Below are 22,990 nucleotides of genomic sequence, written 5' to 3' on the forward strand. Positions count from 1 at the left end.
ATATTAAAAGTGACTCAAAATGTGGTGATGTTTGGTGACATGATGAAGAGCATATCCTTAAACACTACTATTGACCAATCCGAATTCAAAAGTGGTGTGGAGACACGAAGTTTGACAATAGAAGACTTCGGAGCCCTTTTCCCGGTAGCATGTGTTTTAGCTGTCTTCTTCGGCCTTTCAATTCTGAAACCTCAATGGCTGCAAAAGAAATGGATTTCTTGTTGGACAGTGCGCGGCGGAGGAGTTATATATTGAGTAGCCAGCTGAAAACATCTGTTAAAACCATCATGTTACGCATGTGTACTTACTGTGAATAGTCCGAGTGATGAGAATAAGGTGATGAAACACTAAAACTGAAGACCTTTTGATTGTGACTGGGGTAAAACAAAAATGAAATCCTTGCCCATCCTATCTCTCTTCTCTTCAGTCAGCTTATTATCATTTGAAATTGCCTGCAATTATACTATTGCATAGAGGAAGGTAAAGAACACAATTTAGCCTTTTGACATAGGAATTTGGAATTTCTGGCGCAACAATTCCAGATGTCATCCCACCAAAAAAACAAGACTACAATGTTTTATTAAAGGGAATGAGATTTACTCTTTTGTACATTGGAAAGATAAACTTCTTTTTCGGGACAAAGAAACGTAAGTTCATGTCTTGGCCCTTCATAAGTTTGCCAGGAAACAGCATCCTCAAATAAACATTCCAAGCCTATACATACCCTTATCCTGAAAGAAGTAGCCCTTGGGGTTCCATAAAATGGGGCAACAAATGCAGAATTCCTCACCTGATCTCCAGAGCCTTCAAAAAGCTTCCAATCTAGAAAAACATACTGCGATGAACCATCATCATTCATGGTCATGCTCAGCCACAATCTGTTATCATTGGTGATATTGTGGAGGGTGATATCACACTGAATGCCTACTGGTAGTCCCGAAACGAAAGGAAGAGGGTGTTCAGAGTCACTACTGAGAATACTTAGCTCCGCTCGTACATGTCTAATTGTTCCACTACATACGAACTGCTTCAGGGAGAATGACTCGAGACACTTGTAAAACTCCAAATGACTCTGGGAAGCGTCATTTATGGAAGTGCCACCTTCAGATAACAATTTCCTGAGTTCAATTATGAATGTGGATGGCATGACAGAGCGTTCTTTGAGGAGAAATTCTACGTGCGAAAATATTGCAGTCAACCTCTTTGATGTAGGAATTCGACAGCATACGTCAACTTTACACAGCCTAAGAACACAAGTGACCAACATTAGCTCCAAGACATTCAATTCCTCCTGCGGAGAAAACCCTATGAACCGATATCTGAATTCTTTAACTCTCCTATCAAGCTTTGCCAGTTCAAAGTCTATTGCTCCCATTGCACGAGAACATATCAATTTCTCTTGGAAGAAATTTCCCCAAATTTTTGCAAGGCCCTTTATTATTCGAAGATATTGCAAAGTAAATGCTAAAGCATCAGCAGATTCCATAGTATCAAATCTCATAGTTGCCAGATCTTCCTTCCCACTCCTACATTGTCAACACAACGCTTAAAAAGAAAATCAAAATAATATTTCACATGCATGCATGTGCTTAATGATCAAAACATATCAAATGTCATGTAGCAATAGCAAATAAGCTCGCAGGACAAACATCTTCAATTCAGGCCCCCAAACAGATGGTGTTCCCCATGAACTAGCCACGTTCTGAGTGTAAGATGAGCATGTGAATCTAAATACTCACACAAAATTATGTGCCAATGAATAGAACTGTGACAGCGAATCACTACAAAATTCTGCTATAATTTACAGCCACTATATACATACAGATATATCAGCAAATCTCCACATAAATTACAGCCACTATATACATACAGATATATGATGGAAGCTAAATTGAATTAGAACCAAAAGGATACAAATTTCAATGAACTACATTACCTTAGGATCTTAAGAACTTCGCTTGTAAAGCCAGATTGTATGAGGGACCAGATACCTGGGACCTTCAAAAGAGTAAGATCCGTAAACTTTATAACTTCGTCATGCACTGGCCGTTGTTCTACTTGAGAATTGAGTATATCTTTTGGCTCCCTCACAAAATGGGACTGAGTTTCAGACTCCACATCTCTTGTGTGTGATGTCTCAACAACACTTGTCACATCAATGCTGGCGCAATAACTGTAATCACCTTGAACTAAGGGTAATTGTTGCTCCCCTTCACCATGGTTAATATCGGAGGCTAAACAACCAATAGATCTACTTTTATCAGATAGGTAGGCCAAAAGGGCATCCCTATCCATAACATCAATAAAAGCAGAATAAATCCTCCCTAGGAGTGTAACAGCGTAAGAAAACAAAATTGGAGGTATGGTGCCTACATTTACACGTGAGAGTGAGGCAGAGACACAAAGGACTAAAAGTGCAGCCACTCTCGCACTATTGAATTCTGAGTTGCCTTCAAAAGCTGCTTCTACCTGAAAGAATGATGTAGCAAAATATCAACTTAATCTCAATTATCTCTGCCAAAAAATAAGATTTTTGGGTGATAAAATTCATTCACCTTGATTAGTTGAATAAATCAATCTTGAGAAAACTACAGGCAAAATGAATCATTGTTCCTCCCTCTATGAGGTTGCATTCTTCTGATACCAGAACATTAGATATTGATATCATGAAAAACTGAAAACCATACTACAATTTGTTGCCACAAGAACATGGCAATGAATTTATCAATGTTCTATTACGGGGATAAATTACAAAAGCAGGCAGCAGCATTAGCTGAAATGTAATGCCAAAATCTGTCCCCCGAAAAATTATAGATACCTAAGCTTATCTTATAAGCCAAAGATATACAAAACTAATACTGTAAGGGTAAATTCTAAGCAGTAAGTACAGCTGGCATGCTGCTTTCCAATACCAAATTTCTAAGGATGCCCTCTAACTATAGTGTCAACCAAGTTTAGTTTCATGTTAACAAGACGTGCAAAATGTTCATGAAGTTCCTGGACATGTTATATAATCATCATCAGAAGGAACAAGTTCACCTCTTCAAAAACTTCCTTGGATACAATGGCTACAAACTGCTGGTGATTTCGGCCAATATGGGAAACAGCTGAAAATACATCAGCTTCGTCCTGCCATGAGAGTATGCAGATGTTAAAATGAACAGGAGTTAAAAGTTCAGTAAATGCCAAAAAGAGTATGTTGTTGTTCTGTGTGTGCGTATTCGCCTCTTTCTTCAACTATTAAAAAATTAAGCAGCATGAGATCCATATAGCATAGACAAGATGGATAAAATGAGGAAGTAAGGTTCAATGGTCATAGGGTATTGAAGTGAACATTTAGGAGATAGTAAATACTAAATAATAATGAGCTGGAAGGCATAAGGAAAGAGTGGATGCAGTGATGATAAGTCCCTCACCAATCGGGAAAATGGGTGGCAAAATGAAGGGCTAAATCATCCCATCTAGATTTGATTGAGAACATGATAACATGCCTAAGATGTACAAATCGTCCATAGCATAGCAAGATATGCAGTCCATGCTAGGGTTTCCCCTCCGAGAGAGAAATACTTTGAAAATGTGAGTGAGAGACTATATTGGTTTCAAGAATCAAGATGAGTCAAATACTTTTAAAAAGGGGCAGCCTGCTTTGAAAAAAAACGGGGAAAGGATCCAACAAAGTGATCAGACAAGGATGAAAATAAAATTTTGTAAGCATTTCAATAAATTGCATACCCAAAACTTAATGTTATTGTAAAATCTCACGAGCCCATCTTAAGAATCAAAAAGATAAAATTGCAGAATAATTAGAAGAAAACCTGTGGGTAAATATTCAAACTATCTAGAAGACCATCGATTGCTGATTTAAACAACAAGAGACTATTCAGCTTCACTTGTTTAAGTATTTTCCTTGCTGCACATCTCACTTCCCTGTTGTTGTCAGCTAGAACACCAATAAACTGGAAGAGCACAGAATTAAACATGATCAAGATAATAACTTGCCAAGCAGATAAAAGAGTGTTAAAAATATGCCAGCAAAAAGAAATTTTCATTCAATATATAATTTAAATTTAGAAATAAGGTGCTTAAATACCCCAAAAATATCCACGAAGGAGCACCTAACACCTGGAAGTTTTTTTTCCCCTCTTATATGCCCTGAAAGTTTTATTTTGTAGTATTTCTATCCTAAACCGTTACCTGTCATTAAGTTTGACCGTTAAAAGCATCGGTCAAACCGTATAACTTAACAGCAGATAACGGCCAAAATATTTTTGCTACGAAATAAAACTTTCAAGGTAAATAGGAGCCAAAAAAAAAAAAACTTCCAGGTGCAAGGTGCCAGGTGCTCCTTCATAGACACTTCCCGGGTGTTTAAGCACCTTATCCCTTAAATTTATTGACAAGGACTAAGGATCTTCGAAATTCCATCGGAGAAAGAAACCCCTTATCAGTTCTAACTGGTATAATCTGCACAATCAAATCATGGAAATCGCTAACTCTCTTTGAAAAAGCTTTATCATAAAACTTAAACCTATGGGCCATGAACGACTCTGGTAATTTATTATGTTATTGCAAAGGTTATACAGTTTCCTAGTAATTGATTTGATCAACGTGACCAAGTAAATTAGTTATTTGATTCGTTCTACAAAATTAAGCCGGGGGGGGAAACCCTTCTTTTTTATTTTGAAAAAAAAAATCAATTTGACTCCCAACAACCATAAAATATAGTCATATATTGGATATTCAGCCTACATATTTATCAAGAATGAAAATCATACCATGTGCAAATGTTTTTCCTGAACCTTCAGACAGCCACTAGTTGCCATATAATACATAGTTTTCAAAGCTTGCAATCGAACAGTCACCGAATCATCATTCAACACATCCATTAAAATGTTCAAAGCTTCATGAGCAAACTCAGCGGAGAGGACTGCAAGTCTTTGCAAGGACTGGCATGCAGACTTTCGCACCTTCAGGTTAAATAGAAATTCTTAAGCTATTACGACATAGTTGCAGCCAACTAAGACTAAGTTCTCCACTTAATTAAAAATTAAACAACAGACCTCTTTCCTCAAAGATACATCATACATCTTATCATTATTGTAAAATACATATAAAGCAGTAATGTTCAAGAAAAGTTACCTCAAAGAACTCATCTTCAAGTCCATGCACTAGTGCACCAGCAACACTAGCTGCCAGCATTTTAAATTGTTCAGTTGTGTTCCGGCCAAACACTTCCTTTTTCTTTCCAACCTCTAGGACTCGCTTTGATAAGGTTTGCAAAAGCAAATCCTCAGATACTATTTCAATCTTCCCAAGGGCACAAAAAGCTTCAACCCTGACCTCCATGCTCATATCTCTTGCCATAGAACAGAGCTGCATAAATATGAAGTGCATGTAATACCAAGGTAATCAGCAGCCAACGGTCAGGAATACTAGAAAACAGAATAATTAAAGTATAATTCTAACTTCTGAACGCAACAGAAATAAAATGACATCGTGCAATAAAACTTTACATATTATATTACGTACGCCAAGAATCTATGTATCTATATATCTATAAAAGAAAATCTACAAAAAAAAAAAAAATCATTGTTTATAACCCATGAACAGAATGGCTTGCCCCAAATTCCATATGGGCTCAAAATCTAAATTAATAGAAGAATTCATATTGTTTCATGTTAGAGACATCATAGTTTAACCTTTTTAATACCTCCAACTTGGAGAGAGAATCATATTTGTTAAACTTACCTCGATTACATGTGCCATTTTTAGAGTCCCACAAATCAAGGAAGGGGTTATTATGGTTTTGAGATTCATAAAGGACATAGAATGAATCATTAAGATCAAAAGACCATGTTGAGAATCCTGATTTTGTCAAGGGGAAAGAATCATCGATAGGGAATCATCACAATATTGAGATTGTGGCTTTAAAATCAACCAGTTATGAAACCAAGATCCAACAACCATAGAAATGCATAGCCCATAGAATAAGAAAATACCTTGGCAAATACTTCATTGGACCAGTAGCTTTTCATGTCAGCATCAGAAGCTGCTAACATCAGCCCCCATGAAGAAACCTGAAATTACAAAATAGATAACACATCAGATAAGACCTCAAAGTTACTCTAAAATTTCTAGAAGTGCAAAATCTGTTAACGAGTTTCTGGAAGACTAAATATTATTCATTTAGGATAAATAAGCTTATTGAGGATACAGTACCATGTAGCTTCAAATACTAGTTTTTAATTATTATTCCACAAGCATTGCAAAGTCTTTTTTTTTTTTTTGGAGCAAAAACAAGCATTGCAAAGTCATATTCTCCATGAAGCACACAAAAGAGAGGAAAACATTAAGTAACGGCATCTTACAACACGAATTGCAGATGATCTCACACAATCTTCCATATCACCCAGAAGTTGAACAGCACAATGGTAACACCCATCCGCCAAACTAGAGTCTTCGAAGACACCATGATTAATCAAATCAACAAGTCCATCCAGGCAAGCTTTTCTCACATAAGGATAAGGATCCTTTGTGAACCCTAGAAACACAGTAAACAGTAAAGATGGCTGAAGTTGAAAGCGCCCTGCGTTGTTCAGCAACCATAAACGTGCAGATACAGAGGGGCCAAAACAGAGAGAAACAAAAAACCCATCATCAAGCTTGTCCATATTCAAGCCAAGTGCTGGAACACGTTCTGTGATCAAAGCCAGTACTTGGAGTGAGTCAACAGCAAGACGAGTGGACTGGGCAGAGAGAAGAGGATGAGAACAGACAGATTGAAAGATGGAATGAGAAAAGGAAGAGTGGTGGAAGGCAAGATGGGTGAGGAGGTTGAGAGAGTAATGAAGAAGTACTTTGTCATGACTAAGTTCAAGTGAGCAAGTCAGCTTTTGAAGGATGGAACATAGGGTGGATTGGGGAGTTGAAGGGTTGATGATGTGGGATCTCATGGACGCCAACGTGGAGAGAGAAAGGGATTCTTCTTCATTTTGGAGAGTGTTGTGGTATTGGTCCATTGATTGAAGCAGTATCTACATCTATAAGTTCCAAACAAAGTTGAAGCTCACAATCAGAGCAAAATCTTTTTTTTTTGAGCTGAATACAATCAGAGCAAATTCAAGTTCCAGTTTTATCCCACCAAAGGTTCAAATCAGGTTTGTTCTGCAGGTCGGAATAGCCCCACACAGTTTAGTGGTCTTCAGACACACATCATTTTCCAAGACCCTTAACACTAGAATGGCAGACACCAGCACATGTTATCCACGAGTATTTTCTGTTTAACAACCAACGTATTGTAAGTCTAGGCCAAAAAAGAGAAGAAGAAAACTCTTTCACAGAAGTTACATACGCCAACCGTCATAAATGTCAATAATCATAGTTCTCGCCAAATGCATTTTAAACAGATACAAACAAATAGCATTACAATTTTAAGAGAATAAATTTAAATAAAACTCCTTTATGAAAATAAAGACATAATCAGTATACCTTCAATCATCATCATCAATATATGTAAACTTTATAAAATGCTACATTATTCATAAGCCATGAATAACTCCGTGCAATACATGAGTCCCATATCTAGTTGAGCTAAATGACCGAATTTTAAAGATTTCCTCTTTAGTTTAAATCTACATATAGGATTCACAACATCAACGTCTATCCAAAGTAAAAATAACTCATTCAAGTAACATGCTACTACCATGTACACCATACCCATGTTTACAGTATGCCACACAATTGAAGTTTTTAAGATATGTTTCCCCATAGAACTGCAAAGTAAGAGTTGCCAGAAACAAGATTTAAGATAATGAGGAAGTAAGCAAGAAATGATAACTTGCTATCATCCGCTCGCAGAGCAGCGACAAAGGTCTCTCTTTTACCAATCGGTTGAAGGGAGATTGACAGTCTTGCCCATAATTATATTGAACATAAATTTCTCAAAATATCACAAAATTTTTACAAGGAAGCAGTTCCAGACTGAAATACCAATTTAAGCATTTAAGCGCTCCCCAAAAAGAAGCACCAAACATACACAAGAATTACACACAATTACACCCTCAAACTAACCAGAATTGGTATTTCAACACTCATTTCAACGCCACAATTACATCCTCGAACTATAACCAGTCTTTCTCCATTTCCTGCACATAGTAGCCCTTAAAGCAAAACCATACATCAACTAATTTCTTCAGTAATTTCACAACCAAATATCATCATTCACAAGCAATATTACTGCCCCAGAATATCACAATCCACAAGCTAACTTCATTTTTAAAGACTCTAAGGCCGACAAAGAAGAGGAACTCGCCAGGATGAGAAGGCAGAGGGAAGAGTGGAAGACGGAGTTGCCCCGGAGGGAAGCTGCGAACTCGCCAAGCTTGCACGGGAAAAACCGAAGATGAAATCGATGGACGTGAAGCTCTTGAAAGGAGGCCGGAGAGTAAAGCAAGAAGACGCACGGAGGTGGATTCCTTGAACGTTGAAGTTGAGGAGGGGTGAACGGCGGGAACAGGATTATTTCGGGGACTGTGGAGAGGTCGCTGACGGGGAAAAATATTTTAGCTCCGATTATTAATTAATACTCCTCCTATCCTAATTATAAGACCCAATTAACTTATTTGAGGAGATTAAGGAAGTAAGTTAAGTTGGTTATTTATAATAAATAAGTGTTGTCATTCCTAAAATATCCTTGCTAATTAAGTATATTGGCTAAAACTATCATTATTAGAAGGATTATCTTGGAAGAAATGTATAAATATAAGAGACAAAATGGATTGGGGTCTTATAATTAGGACCAAATAAAAAGTCAAATGGGGTCTTATAATAAGGACCGGAGGAGTAATTTAATATGAGGATTTTTATTTTAATTCTAAATATGATATGTTAATTTATTTTATTTTTTAAGAAAGCCCTTATTATAATATTAGTTTCGGTTAATATATTTGATTACCAGGAATATTTTAAAAAAATAACATTTATTTATTACAAATAAATAACTTAACTAATTTTTTTTAATTCACTCAAATTAGTCAATTAACTCTTATATTAAAAAACAGAAATAGTATAACATTTAACGAATTGGGAGTGTTTGGAACATCCTAAAATTATTTTTAAAAAACATTTTTTCTGCAAATCAAGAGAAAAATCTTTCACATATCTATTAATCACTTTTAAAATTAAGGTTTAATTTCCACCCAAATACCCTTAAAACCCCTCCCCCACTCCTACCTTGCTATTCTCGGATAAAAATTTCAAATTTTTAATAATACAGATTTAATATTTTACAAAAATAAATAGTATTATAATTTTAGATTAAAAATAATGGGTTAATGTATAAAAAAATCCCATCAATTTTTCTCAAAAGTGCATCAAACACCATATATTTTTTTGCGCAAAAAAATTTATAAACATATAAATCTGAGCACTTTTTGGTATTTTTGCCATAATATCATAGGCCCCACAAATAAAAGGAATGTTAATATTTTTGCATCAATTTTGAATTTGCATGGATATATTTGCACCTCAAAAAAGTAGATGGTGTTAGGCATACTTTTAAAAAAAAAGTGATAGGTATTTTTACACCTTAACTCAAAAATAATTAAATATATTTATACAGGTAATATTCAATATAAATAGTTAATAACGGGTGATTATTATTTTAAATTTTTCACTATAATTGCGAGTAGCTCAGATCAGATTTTAATAGTTTGAATTTATTTATTTATTTTTTAAATAAAATTATTATAATAATATTTATTTTTATAAAATGTTAAATTTGAAATATTAAAATTTTGATCCAGGTGGTGAAAAAAAAGGAGGGTAAAGAATGGGTAAAGAAGGACAAGAGGAGCCGTGAGGAATCTCTTCCACACATAACATCTAACAAGCCTTCTAATACTTTTTATAAGATTTAAATAATTGGATTGTGTAGTTTAAAAAATTTGTTAACATTAGTTAAAAATAATAAATATTTTAAAAAATATCTTTTTCCCTTATTATAAATAAGCAAGAGACGAAGAGAAATAATAAAATAAATTGAAATATAATGTACAGGGAAAAATTCATTTTGTTACTGTATTTAGCATTTTATTTGCAAACACCTTTTTAAAGTAAATATCAATGGAACCCTTTTTCCTTTTAGTTTGTGGTACAGGGCATGTGTAGAGCTGGGATTACTGTCTAGGAGGTGTGTTAGGCGCAATGAATTTTAGAGAAGTTGCGCGTTGAGTCCTATGTTATGTCTCACGTTGAGAAACCTTGTAGTACATGATAAATCATATTTTTATATGCTTGGGATGTATATTTTAGGCTATTTTAATAAATGGATTGAGCATTAATTCCATTAATAAATAAATAAATTGTTGATGCACTTGAGTAAAAGAATTAAGCAGTTGTGATATTTTAATAATTCTTCTTATTAATTTTCACTATTGGATATTACTTCTGTCTTAATATTTTAAATTCAGGGGCAGAATTGTAATTTTAGTGTGACAGAAACATTTTTTCTAGAAGAAAGGAAAGGGGAGTTTAAAGGAAATGAAATTCCATCACTAATGAAAACTGATTTCCATCACTAAAGGAGAGGGAATTACACCGAAGGAGCTGAAATATTCAGTTGCAGGAATTATAGTGAGGAGGCCGGAAAACGAAAATGATTTGAAAACAATCACTCCATGCCAGCTAAGACTAAACGGAAAAACATAAAGGAATAACAGAAAAGGAATTTTAGCTGGGCAAACGGGGGGATATATTTTTCAGTGATTAAAAAAAAGAGATATACTTTTCTCTGGAGGTCGCAACTCGCAAGGGAGAGGGAAAGATTCCATTTTTTTCTTCTAACTGATCTATATCTTCTTGAGCGGGAAACCATCAAACTTGGGAAACATCCATGGAGAAGCAGCAATTGAACGTTGAAGAAGGAGCAGTCATCATCATGTGCAGCTAATTCTGTAAATTCTTCCAAGAGCAGAACCGAATCTGAGCTACTGGATTGAAGAGGGAGTTTGCATTCATCTATTTTTTTTTAATTGCTCTGCTAGTTGTAGAGTATTTAGGAGAGAATTCGGTTGTATTCTGTTTTAGACATTTAAATGAATGTTGTGTAATTGAATGCTGTAGAAGACTTGGTAATTCATTCTTGAATTAGAAGTTAATTAGATCCTTATTACAATTCAGTGAAATTGAATATTGTGGTTTGATTAATTGATTCATTCGAATAGAAGTTCTATTTGATTAAGAATGTTTAGTCCTCTGCACATTCAGTAACATTTAGCTCTAGATCAGATTAAGGCAATGAAGATGAAGTGAAACTCTTGGGAGAATTGATACTTTGATTGCTTTTCTTAAAATCCAAGGTGCTATCTGCATTTTCTTTTATTATCACTCCAATCCTCTACCTAGAAAATCAACAAAAATCTTTCTATACTGATTTGAATTTTGCTCTGTTTCAACATTGTTACCAGTAAATTGTACTAATTTTTGCTTAGAAATTCAAAGAGTTATTAGACTAAGTGATTCGACATCTAGGTTGCATCATTGTGCTGCATAACCTTCTTTTCTTTCTTGTTTTTTGTTGCCTATACGACTAGGGATAAATCAGTACAATATATCACTCTGATTCATCTTATTTGTTACTTATAGAGCGAATTTTTGGTCCTTTTATTTGTTACTTGTACCATTTTTAATGCTCTATTTCTAATTCTATCCTTATTAATTACTTCTCCGTCTTTAATACAAGACATAATTGTTGAGTTGATTTTGGTTATAAATATAAGATTTATTTCTCATATTTATTAATTTTTTCTAAATTAATCCTATGAATACTCTCTCAACCGTATTCAAATGGAAGAAGGAGAGGATATATTAGAAAAGATGATTATGATATTTTAGGAAAAACATGTCATATTTCTTATAATTAACTAACTTACTTAACTTTCCTAATCAAATCAAATTAATTGAATGTGTCTTATATTAAGGACCAGAAGAATATAATAAAAGTAAAAATAGAAGGAATGTGTGAGAGAAAAAATCCTATATTATTATATCACATTTATCCAATATTCGTATCTCTTTATCTATTCAATGCCGTTCTTGGTATGTGAGAAATTTTTGCCGGTGACAAATAATATGGGTCGTTTACCATTTAATAAGTTAGTGTTTTAAGATGGTCAAAATTATAACTGTAACTGTAATTATTGCTCTTGACTTAAAGGTAGTTAGCTAATTCATGTTTTATACAAATTGCTTTGACATTCATGCATGGGATCCGTAAAGTTTTGGTTTTGATTGGTAATTCGCTGTAAATTGGGATTATATTGAATTATTGATATTGTCAGCTAATTAGAAATGCAACGAATATGATTATGTGGCTGAATTAAGTTGTGATGCTAAGAAATTTTGTGGCCCTATGATTGCGCATTTGTCATTGAATTAGATTAGAATCCTCTTTATAGAATGCACATTTCGTAAGATTGGATGTAGCAGTTAGCCAATAAAATATTGAAATCTTATGATGGTTTTCTGATTATGCTATAGAAATCAATTCTGAAAGAACAATAAAAAGCTCCAAAATCATTAGGGTGTGTTTGGTTAAAAAAGAGGGAAGAAGAAAGAAAAGAAAAGACGAGTTTTAACAAAGGGGGAGGAAAGAAAAAAAGAGGAAAGTAATTTTAATATTATCTTGTTTGGATTAATAAAATAAAATAGGAGGGGAGGAATTTTTTATGATCCGACAAGAGTGCAACAACTACCATTCATTCCCCGCATGATGTAAAATTAGAAAGGTGATATGGGGATATTAAAAATTAATTATAATCATATTAATCACAATAACCCAAAATATTATAATTTTTCTCCCAATCTTTCCAATTTGGGAGGGGAGGGTTATGAGGGAAGAGGAGGAAAAATCTTAAAAAAATTTCCCTCCCCTCTTAAAGATTTAGGGTGTGTTTGGTATGAGGGATTTGGAAGGGAAGGGAAGGAATTTTAATCACTTCTCCTTATTTGGCAACACACAAATTTTAAGATAAAATTTTCTCTCTAGTCTCCCCTCCCCTCCTCAACCTCCCCTCGAAAATTGAGAGAATTTGGAGGAAAAAGGCAATATTTTGCCATGTTGTGACCCTTATGCCAATATTTTGTCATGTTGTGACCCTTATGTCCATATTTTGTCATGTTGTGTCCATTATGCCCATATCTTAAATAAAATAAGAGCAAAATTGTCCATATTAAAATATTTTTCCCTCCCCTCCCCTCTTTTTTTTTTTTATAAATCTCAACAAGATAATATTAAAATCCTTCCACTCTCTTCTCCTCTCCTTTCCTCCGTTAAAATTCCTCCCCTTCCTTTTCTCTCATTGAGCCAAACATACCCTTAAGCAACACAAATAAAGGGAAGGGAGAAAAATCTCTTCACCTCCTTCCCTCTCCTCATTCTCCCGATACCAAACAAGACCTTAAAAAAATTGATAGACCATAGCACATCCCCCACACACACAAAAATTGCGTATCTTAATTTCTCAACTACTCTTTCGGTTCTGAATACAAGAACAAGTTAGGGAGTTGATTTAATTAGTTTTAAATATAAGAACTTAATTTACTTTTCTTCTCATATTTATCATTTCTCCCAAACTAATTTATCTTACTTATAAACTCATATATAATCTAAGATTATACAGCAGTATTTTATGGAGATCAAGTCACGATGATTAGAATTACGTAATTTATTTAGTCTCTTTAATTTATATAAAATAGTCAAGTAATTCTTATATTATACTTCTCCAGTCCTTGATATAGGGTTTAATTATTGAGTTAGTTTTTATCCTAAATATAAGACCCATTTTTCATATTTATCATTTTCCTCTAAATTACCCCTATGGATACTCCTTCAATCATAATTAAATAGAAGAGGAAGATGGGGTATTAAGAAAGATGATTATGATATTTTAGGAAAAACATGTCATATTTTTTATAATTAACATCGTCACTTAACTTTTTTAATCTAATCAAATTAGTTAAATGGGTCTTATATTAAGAACTAGAAGAGTATTAAAGAAGGGAAGAACAAAACCATGAATAATTATTCCCATGCATGGCACGTGACCTAAATCTAGTTTCATATGCATATTTAGAAAACCTTAAAGTTAAATGTATGCCTTTCGGATATATGGTTGAAAACTTTCAGCTGCGCGAATCAGCCCAATGTGTACATGCCATACGCGCATGCATTAACTATGAATTGACGAACATATGGGGACAAGAAAACGAAAATAAAAGATCTAAAGGCTTCAATTTCCCCCACGACATCAATTGACAAACCCAAACAACAAAAACATGTTTAAAATTCAAGAAAATTAAATGCGCGTCTATGACCCATTATTATACTTCTCTCGTACTTAATATAGGATTTAATTGTTAAGTTAATTTTAATTCTAAATATAAGACCTATTTTTTATATTTATCAGTTTTTTCTAAATTACTCCTATGGATACTCTCTCAACCATAATCAATTAAGTGAGAGAAAGGAGATATTAAGAAAAATTATTATGGTGTTTTAGGAAAAACATGCCATATTTTTTATAATTAACTAACTTACCTAACTTTCTTAATCTGATCAAATTAATTTAATAGATGTTATACGGAGTGTTTTGATGAAATCAAAATCATGATTTTAAAAGTGTTTTTATTATGTATGAAGCAAATATGTTGAGAAATTTGTCTCATTTTGCAAAAAATTTCTTCTAAGAAGTATTTTTGGGTACTTCCAAACACCCCGTATTAGGGATTGGAGGAGTACTAATTACAGAACGCCGGAAATGGAACAAGGTCCATCAGATTATAATACTAGAGGCCATCAGAAAAGTCCTGTGTATGTCCCTGTATGTTTTAGATCATGAGGATTATATTAGTCTAACTGATTAAATTGTTTGAAGTATTTGGCCAAAAAAAATTATTTGCGGTAAAAAAAAAGGGGGCAAAAGAACTAAAGAAGTAGTACGCTAGTATATTACTAAAGGTAAAACTTAATTAAACATAAAAACTAATTAAAGAATTTAGTATAATCCTGAATATAAGATCTCAATTCATTTTAACTTTCAAATTTATAACTTTTTTTTCAATTATTCTCATTGAATGCACATTGTAAGGGAGCTTCTATTAATGAGTAGATTCAATATAAATTATTATTATGTTAAAATATTTAATTTAGAAAAATTAACATATATTTTTTAGAAATATCTTATTTAAATAATTTTTTAACATTGATAAATTAATTATCTACTCATTAAAAAGGTATGTAGGCATATAATGATATACAATGGTGATTTTTTTTTTGAACTCACCTTGACTGCAATTGTGGTTTAATCTGTGTTCCCTCACAATTAAAAATTTAAAGACTTTAAGGAAAAAATACTGAAATGTAATAAATTATAATAATAAATTAATGAAAAAATTTTAAACGAACCATTTGATATCTAGCTAAAGTCACATTACAGTTTGATTAATTTAATTACAAGTTAACTTAGATCTTAAACAGGATCAAAAATGTTTTATATATTTATACAAAATAAACTCGAATCTTGATTAAAGGGTGTTTAGAAACCTCAAAAATCACTAGAGAAAGTTTTCTTATACAAGTTAAGACATAACTCCTCTCATATATTTATTTCGAGTTTCATAAAATCATTTTTAAAAAGTTAATCAAAAGCCCTTTTAAGACTAAAGTTCTGTTGGTTGTGTGGTACCAAATATAAATAGACTGAAAGTTACCCGTCAAAAAGGAAATATGCCGGCCTAAAAGTGGTGAGACCAAACCAAAATTAAGAATTGCATTTGAAACACAACAAACATGATTTTTACACCTTGCGGTCCCTCTCCCTTCAGAGTTTAGACACACCACTCAACTTGTCAACCTCCTCACAAGTTTCATTCACCACATTCTGAAAATCGTTTTCCATTTGTTCCAACGTAACTACCTCTCTTTTTATTTGATTTTGCATGCAACTCAAATTAGTTGAACCTGTTCCACATATGCACACATACGTGCATCATCCTATTCAACGGAACATTTGAACTAGCCTGTTTTAAATAATTTTATATTATATTATTTTAAATAATTTTAGGTTATGTAAAATAAGTCCGTGAGAAAAATTTTGTCTCATAGAATATAAAATTTAGTGATGATTTTTTCTACCAATTCGCCCGCATCTTGAAACAAAATACTACTTTTGATTTTAATTATAAGACCTCGTTTATAAATAACAAATAAGATCTTATAATTAGAACCGAAGATAGTAGTTTAGACACACCAATAAGACTTGTCAATTTTCGGGCGTAAAAAATAACAAGTGAAGACATATTCTCTCATAAAATGCAAACAGGAAAAAAAAAACCTTAGTTTTAAAAATATGTTTGATATAAGGGAAATGAGGAGGATGGGAGAGAAGAAAAAATTTTGATGGGTTTAATTTAAAAAAAATTAAAGAAGTGTGTTTAAAATTTTCAATTAATTTTCTTACGCTTTTATTTTACATATTTTTTTAATCAAAATTTTATAACACCCCTTCTATTATTTTTTAAATTGAATTCATTAAAAAAAATTTTCTCTTCTCTCCTCCTCACATACCAAACATAGGGTAAAAGAAGTCAAACAACCACTTCATTAAAATTTTCAATTCGTCCACATCTTCAAACAAATTTGTTCAATTTTACTTTGTGTTATTTAAATAATTATAAGATTAATATTTTACATAAATAAAGTCTGAATTGCTTCAAACTAAATTTAAACAATCCAGACATAAAAGAAGTATGTCTTAAATATGTTTGTGGTCCTTCTCGAATTTATCGGAGAACCGATTCCAAGGTTGCTTGTACGTAATTCTTTTCATAATCTGTATGTTTCATGTGCTTCCATAAAAGGCGAAATTTCGGTATTATCGTCTTTTTATTAATGGATCTCTTGTTTTATCAAAATTCCACTAATAAATTTGTTTAATGTAATGAAGTGTTTAAAAGCTTATATTTTTATTATGTCAAGTTTACAAATTATAGTTATATTCATATTTAAAATTTATGCATTGTTCGTTTATAATTATGAGAATATCATGTTACCTGGGGATGCTTTTGTGCATCGTATATGAATATTTAACATTGTTTTTAAAATTTAGCCAAAGAAAACACTGTTTCTTAAAAAACATATGATAAAAAAATTATTATTGCTACTACTACTAATATTTCAATAAACATTAAATAGATAGTTATAAATAACAAATAAATTAAATAGTGGTATCTGAATTATATTGTGGAGGCCAGATCAGCTTTAAGACTTTCCCAAAATAATGTTGTCCACGTGCTAAGGCCCAAAATCGTATTCTTAATTTGTTTGAAAATAATTGAGGTTTTATATTCTGAGGAAGTTTTTGTTTTTTTGTTTTTGTTTTTTGTATGTCTTGGAATATATGACTGAGCAAAGTCAAATTAAGGATCGATCTTTGCACCGAGAAAAGCGTAAAATCTTATAAGTCAGCTTCACTTCTAATTTGCGTCCATATTAATCCCTTTTTTTGGGACCAACTCATACCTGAAGGTTTGTTATAACTTAATTGATACTCCTCCGGTTTTTAATATAAGACATAATTAAAGAATTGATATTGATCTTATATATAAGACCTATTTCACATGTTTATTAATTTTTTTAAATTAATTTTATTGATTTTTTTGAAAATAATTAAATAGAAGAGTGAGAGAGAAAATTAAGAAAGATACTTAAGGTGTTTTAGAAAAAATATCATATTAACTAATTTAACTAGCATCATTAATCTACATAAATTAATTAGTTAATTAAGTCTTATATTAAAAATAAGAAGATGTTAAACACCTTTTATAAAAAAAATTTAAATATGAGATTGTGAATTTAAATTCTTTGTAAAAAAACAATTTATTTACTTACGTATAAGTATCTTCTTATTAAAACAATTATATTCAAGATGTTGTTAAGTACTAAATCTAAATATCTTTCTCATAGTGGGAGTTCAAACCTCTTTTTGTGAGGTGTGTGAGAGTTATTAAAAAAGACAAAAAGAAAAATTGACCTGACTGGTATCAAAGTCAATGTTTTGAATGAATCCTTGAAATATATAACAAGATACCATTAACGTGGTCAGAGATTTTAATTCCAAAGGAACAAACAATTTTATTGCCCGGCTGACTCATCGTTGGGTATAAGATATTTAATACTTCTCGAGGCAGAGATATTTTGCATACTGAGTGTGACTTCATCATCTTCTTTTTTAACAAATGAACAAATTATGAATAGAGGGACCAGTAAATAAAATTGAAGGAAGTATATTGACTCAGTACAAAAATAATAACAACCTAATTAAAAATAAGATAAAACTATGGGAACTTACACATTATTTTTGCCTTAAAAATCGAAATTTGATTTTAAGAAACATGGAATGATGTTTTTAATTAATTAAATTAATGAATTGAACATGTGCGTGTGCCTTTAAGTGCGGCATGTAAAATGAGCAATCAACGAAGGCATTCAGATTGGCACTCTCTATATTATATGCTTGCGGCTTTAGCCGCCTTTTGTCTTTCTTCTCCCTTTTCAAACTTCAGTCCCATTTGCTTTAAAATATTATGATGTAACGCAACATGTCACGATAATAATACTAATAACACTATTATTGTCTAATAATGATATTGATAATTACTAACTGTTTTTTTATATAAGAGCTAGTTTGATGTTTAATTTGATCTTAAATATAAAACTCTAATATACTTTGTCTTCAATATTTATTTTGCCATTAAATTATCCCTATAATAGTTGCATATGTTAAGAAGTTACTACCTTTGATATTTAATATAAAAATTAGTTTGACTTTTAATTTGGTTCTAAATATTAAGCCCACAGTCTATTTTATCTTTCATATTTATCTATTTTTTTCAAAGTAGTCATTGTAGTAATTGCACATCTTAAATGTTCTATCAAATGGTAGTTTTAGCTAATATGTTATTAGCAAGGATATTCCAAGATAATATTTGCTTATTATAAAAAATAACTTAACTAATTTTTTTTCAGATTAGTTAATTAGGTCTTATATTAAGAACTAGAAGAAGTACTATCAATGGATAATTCAAAAAACAAATGATTAATAAAAGTATTTTAGGAAAAACAATATTTATTTATCGCAAATAACGAACTCAACTAACTTCTTTAATATTTTCAAATTAGTCAACTCTTTCTTATATTAAGGATCGGATGTAATATATACATTATATTTGCGTCAAAGGTTGACATAAATTAAACACTAATGAGAGTTAATAAGTTACTATCTCCGGTATTAAATATAAAAGCTAGTTCATATTTCTAAATATAAAATTTTAATCTACTGTGTCTTCCAAATTTATAATATATTCTTAAAAATATTTCAATTAATTGTAAGGTATTTTCACTCAAAGTATAGTTTTTATCTATATGATTGAATAAAGGTAATTTTAAAAATTCAACACATATTTATTACAAATAATTAATTTAACTAATTTTTTTAATCTTCTCAAACTAATTATTTAGTTTTTATATTAAAAATGAGAGGTATTGTTTGATTAGATTTACGAAGACAAGAAAAAGGTGGTTGAGATAGTTGAGAATCTTTGCTTATGATTATGACAGGGTTTTCTTTCCCACTCCCCGCTAGACAAAGTCTATATCTCAATGTATGAAAATATTATAGTAATCATACAGTTAATTAGTCACCAACGGCAAAAAGATTTAAAGTTAATTTAGTGTGGATCTTATGTATTGCATTTTTTTGCAGATCATACTTAGTAGGTATGTACATCACATATCTTTTTCAATTATTAATAGTACTATATTGGATCCTAAACGTAAGGGTTTAATAATTAATTCTTAGAAATTTGAAAAAATTAGTTAAGCTAATTATTTATAAAGTATGTATTAATTTTTTATAAAGTATCCATTTTAATTATTTATATTGTAAATTACTCTTTTAATAAAAAACTCTTTGCACAAAAAAATCTTTAATATATACATAATTGATAAAAAAAATTTAAAAGAATATATAAACTTAAAAAATAAATTAAGTTGAGATTTTACATTTAAAATTAAAATAGACCTATTAAAAAGACCAAGTCCTTGACTATATATGGTATGTAATAGCTCTTGTTTATGCTCTAGTGTGTTACTTGATCATTCCAAAAAAAAAAAAAAGTGTTGCGGGGGAAAGGTCTCCCAAAAGGCTAAAAATAATTGTGGAGGCAGGTGGAGAATGATAAACAACGGAAAAAAAAAGGTGTGTGCACTCCGAGTCATTTTTTAAGGAAAAATTATAATAAAGTTCCACCTGAAAAATTTATTATAATTGTTAATAATTTAAGATGTACGGATTAACAATTATTGCGATATCTATTGATAACTCATGGAGACATGGATTGTATTTTTGTGATGCATTAAGAAAATTTGTTACCAATACTTATCACGATAGTTGTTGATCGTTATATCTTAAATTGGTAGCTACTGCTCTTTCAGTTGTCAATATAAACTAAAAAAAAGGATAATTTAATAATTAAATAAATAAAATCTTTTGCAATGAGGTCTTTTAAAACTTCAAAATAATTTGATGATTTTAAGAGACTTTTTTATATTTAATTTTGGATAAGACTTTATTACAATTTTTACTTTTCTTAACCACTAAATATTTTATCTTTTAAACTAGTTAGGAGATCATAATCCATTATTAACAGATATTACCTTCTTTTATAAACTTGGTTTGACATTCAATTTGGTCATAAATATAAAATAATTCATTTTTCTGTTATATTTATTTTTTTTAATGTAATCCTTACAGTAATTACTTATATAAAATTTTTATCAAATAGTAATTTTAATTAATACATATTATTAGTAAAGATATTTTAAAAAAATAATATTTATTTATTATAAATAATTAATTTTTTTCACCAGCAAAGATAATTAATTTAATATGTTAAGTACCGAAAGTGGTACATTTATAAGGGGTTTGATAGGACTTTTGAGACTTCTGTTTTGAAAGCCCTCGTGACTACATAGTTTTTCGACTTTTGTAATGGCAATCAGAATACTTTACGCCTGTACGATTGTGCAGTGCTACTACTAAAGTAACGCTACTATTATTAGCATACAAGTAAAATAAAAGTGTGATTGTGAATGGCGTTTAATGGAATAAAATAAATACGTCGAGTGTGCCACAAAATGAAATAGACATTTTGTATTTGATTGGACAATATTACCCCTAGATCAAATAAAGCATACAAATATATTAAAATACTCAAGATAAATTTTCTGTTATTAAGAATTTTCATATATTCATTTTTATTTTATCTTTTGAATTTTTTTGAAAACATTCAAGTGCCAGAAGAGTGTTTTGGTAATTTTGTTTTGACTTGACTAATTTTCGTAACTGAAAAGGTGCTTTCCTGAAACGTGGATGTTTATTATTAAAATAGTAAATTATAAAAATAAATGAATTATAAATTATAAACTATATTAAAATTTAATTTAATGATTTGTAAGTGCACTAAATGTTTTTTAAATTTTTTTAGAAATAGTTTATAAAAAATTAAAATCTAAATCATTAAAATATGTTAATCTCACAATTAAAAAAAAAGAGAGAGAAGAGGATGGGAAGGAAAAAAGAGAGGTTTCGAACCAGTCAATTTGGGGATAGAATTCGTATGTCATCAAAATGATGGAACGGAATGGTGCAGCAATTATTCAACCAAACAGTGGAAAGGTTGGAATGCTATTCCCGTTCCTAAATTAAACACTGATGAGAGTTAATAAGTTACTATCTCTGATCCAAAATATAAAAACTAGTTGGCAGTTTTAAATATAAAATTTCAATCCATTTTATCTTTTAAATTTATAATATGTTCTTAAAAATATCTTTATTGATTATAAGGTATTTCTGCCCAAAGTATAGTTTTAATGTATATAATTAAATAAAGGTAATTTTAAAAAATCAATACACATTTATTATAAATAATTAATTTAACTAATTTTTAAAATTTTTTAAATTAGTTGTCTAACACTTGTATTATAAATTGAAAGTATTATTTGATTAGATTTACAAAGACAAGAAAAATGGTGGCTGAGAGAGTTGAGACTCTTTGCTTATGATGGGGTTTTCTTTCACACTCCTCGCTAAACAAAGTCTATATTATACTAATCATACAGTTAATAAGTCACCAACGGAAAAAACATTTACATTTAATTTGGTGTGGATCTTATGTATTGCATTTTTATGCACATCATATTCAGTAGGTATACACATCACATATATTTTTTAATTATTGACAGTACTATATTAGATCCTAAATATATGAGTTTAATAATTAATTTGTAAAAATATGAAAAATTAGTTAAGCTGATTTTTTTTATAAAGTATGATTAAGCCGATTTTTTTTAATAAAGTATGTGTTAATTTTTTTATAAGGTATCCATTTTAATTATTTGTATTATAAATTACTTTCTTAATAAAAAAAACTCCTTGGGCAAAAAAAAGCTCCTTGGGCAAAAAAAATCTCCTTAATATATACATAATTAATGGAATTTTTTTAAAAATCTATAAATTTAAAAAATAAAATAAGTTGAGATTTTACATTTAAAATTAAAATAAACCTATCAAAAAGACCACACCCTTGACTATATATGGGAGTATATAATAGTCCTTTTTTATACTCAAATGTGTTACTTTTTTTTTGGCCGAAATACTCAAATATATTATTTGGGAAAGGTCTCCTAAAAGGCTAAAAATAATTCTGGAAGTAGGTAGAGAATTATAAACAAGGGGTAGAAAAATGTGTGAACTCCACGTCATTTTTTTAACGACGAAATATTTTATCTTTTAAATTATTGTTAGGAGATCATAATCCATTATTCACATATATTACTTCGGGTTATAATTTAATTTGGTCATAGGTACAAAAC

The 22,990-nt window shown here is 30.8% G+C and overlaps 1 protein-coding gene across 2 annotated transcripts; it reads right to left on the reverse strand.

Annotated features, from left to right (window-relative positions):
- Positions 1-545: 545 nt before the first annotated feature.
- On the reverse strand, positions 546-7,274 carry LOC114742302 (protein SIEL). 2 transcript variants are annotated; one of them, XM_028930572.1, is made up of 9 exons: positions 7,142-7,274; positions 6,369-7,040; positions 6,000-6,077; positions 5,140-5,373; positions 4,776-4,967; positions 3,816-3,956; positions 3,040-3,129; positions 1,937-2,469; positions 546-1,526 (listed from the first exon to the last, which is right to left on the reverse strand). In XM_028930572.1, exons 2-9 carry the CDS (start codon positions 7,017-7,019, stop codon positions 581-583), a joined length of 2,865 nt encoding a protein of 954 aa, XP_028786405.1. In that variant the 5' UTR covers positions 7,020-7,040; positions 7,142-7,274; the 3' UTR covers positions 546-580. The 2 variants fall into 2 exon arrangements, with proteins under 2 accessions (XP_028786405.1, XP_028786404.1); XM_028930571.1 differs by having other exon boundaries at positions 6,369-7,082; positions 7,119-7,274.
- Between the last annotated feature and the right edge of the window lie 15,716 nt (positions 7,275-22,990).

The sequence above is a fragment of the Neltuma alba genome, unplaced genomic scaffold (genome assembly GCF_004799145.2).
Source record: "Neltuma alba isolate B1F8T4 unplaced genomic scaffold, ASM479914v2 tig00003699_pilon, whole genome shotgun sequence".
Lineage (NCBI taxonomy): Eukaryota > Viridiplantae > Streptophyta > Magnoliopsida > Fabales > Fabaceae > Neltuma > Neltuma alba.

What these genes read in the sequence shown, in the direction of transcription:
- LOC114742302 (XM_028930572.1), bottom strand. Translation starts at nt 7,019, where the DNA reads ATGGACCAATACCACAACACTCTCCAAAATGAAGAAGAATCCCTTTCT. An exon ending in GATCATCTGCAATTCGTGTT is followed by an intron (nt 6,078 to 6,368) that starts GTAAGATGCCGT and finishes TTGTAATTTCAG; the next exon opens with GTTTCTTCATGGGGGCTGAT. An exon ending in AGGAAAAACATTTGCACATG is followed by an intron (nt 3,957 to 4,775) that starts GTATGATTTTCA and finishes GTGCTCTTCCAG; the next exon opens with TTTATTGGTGTTCTAGCTGA.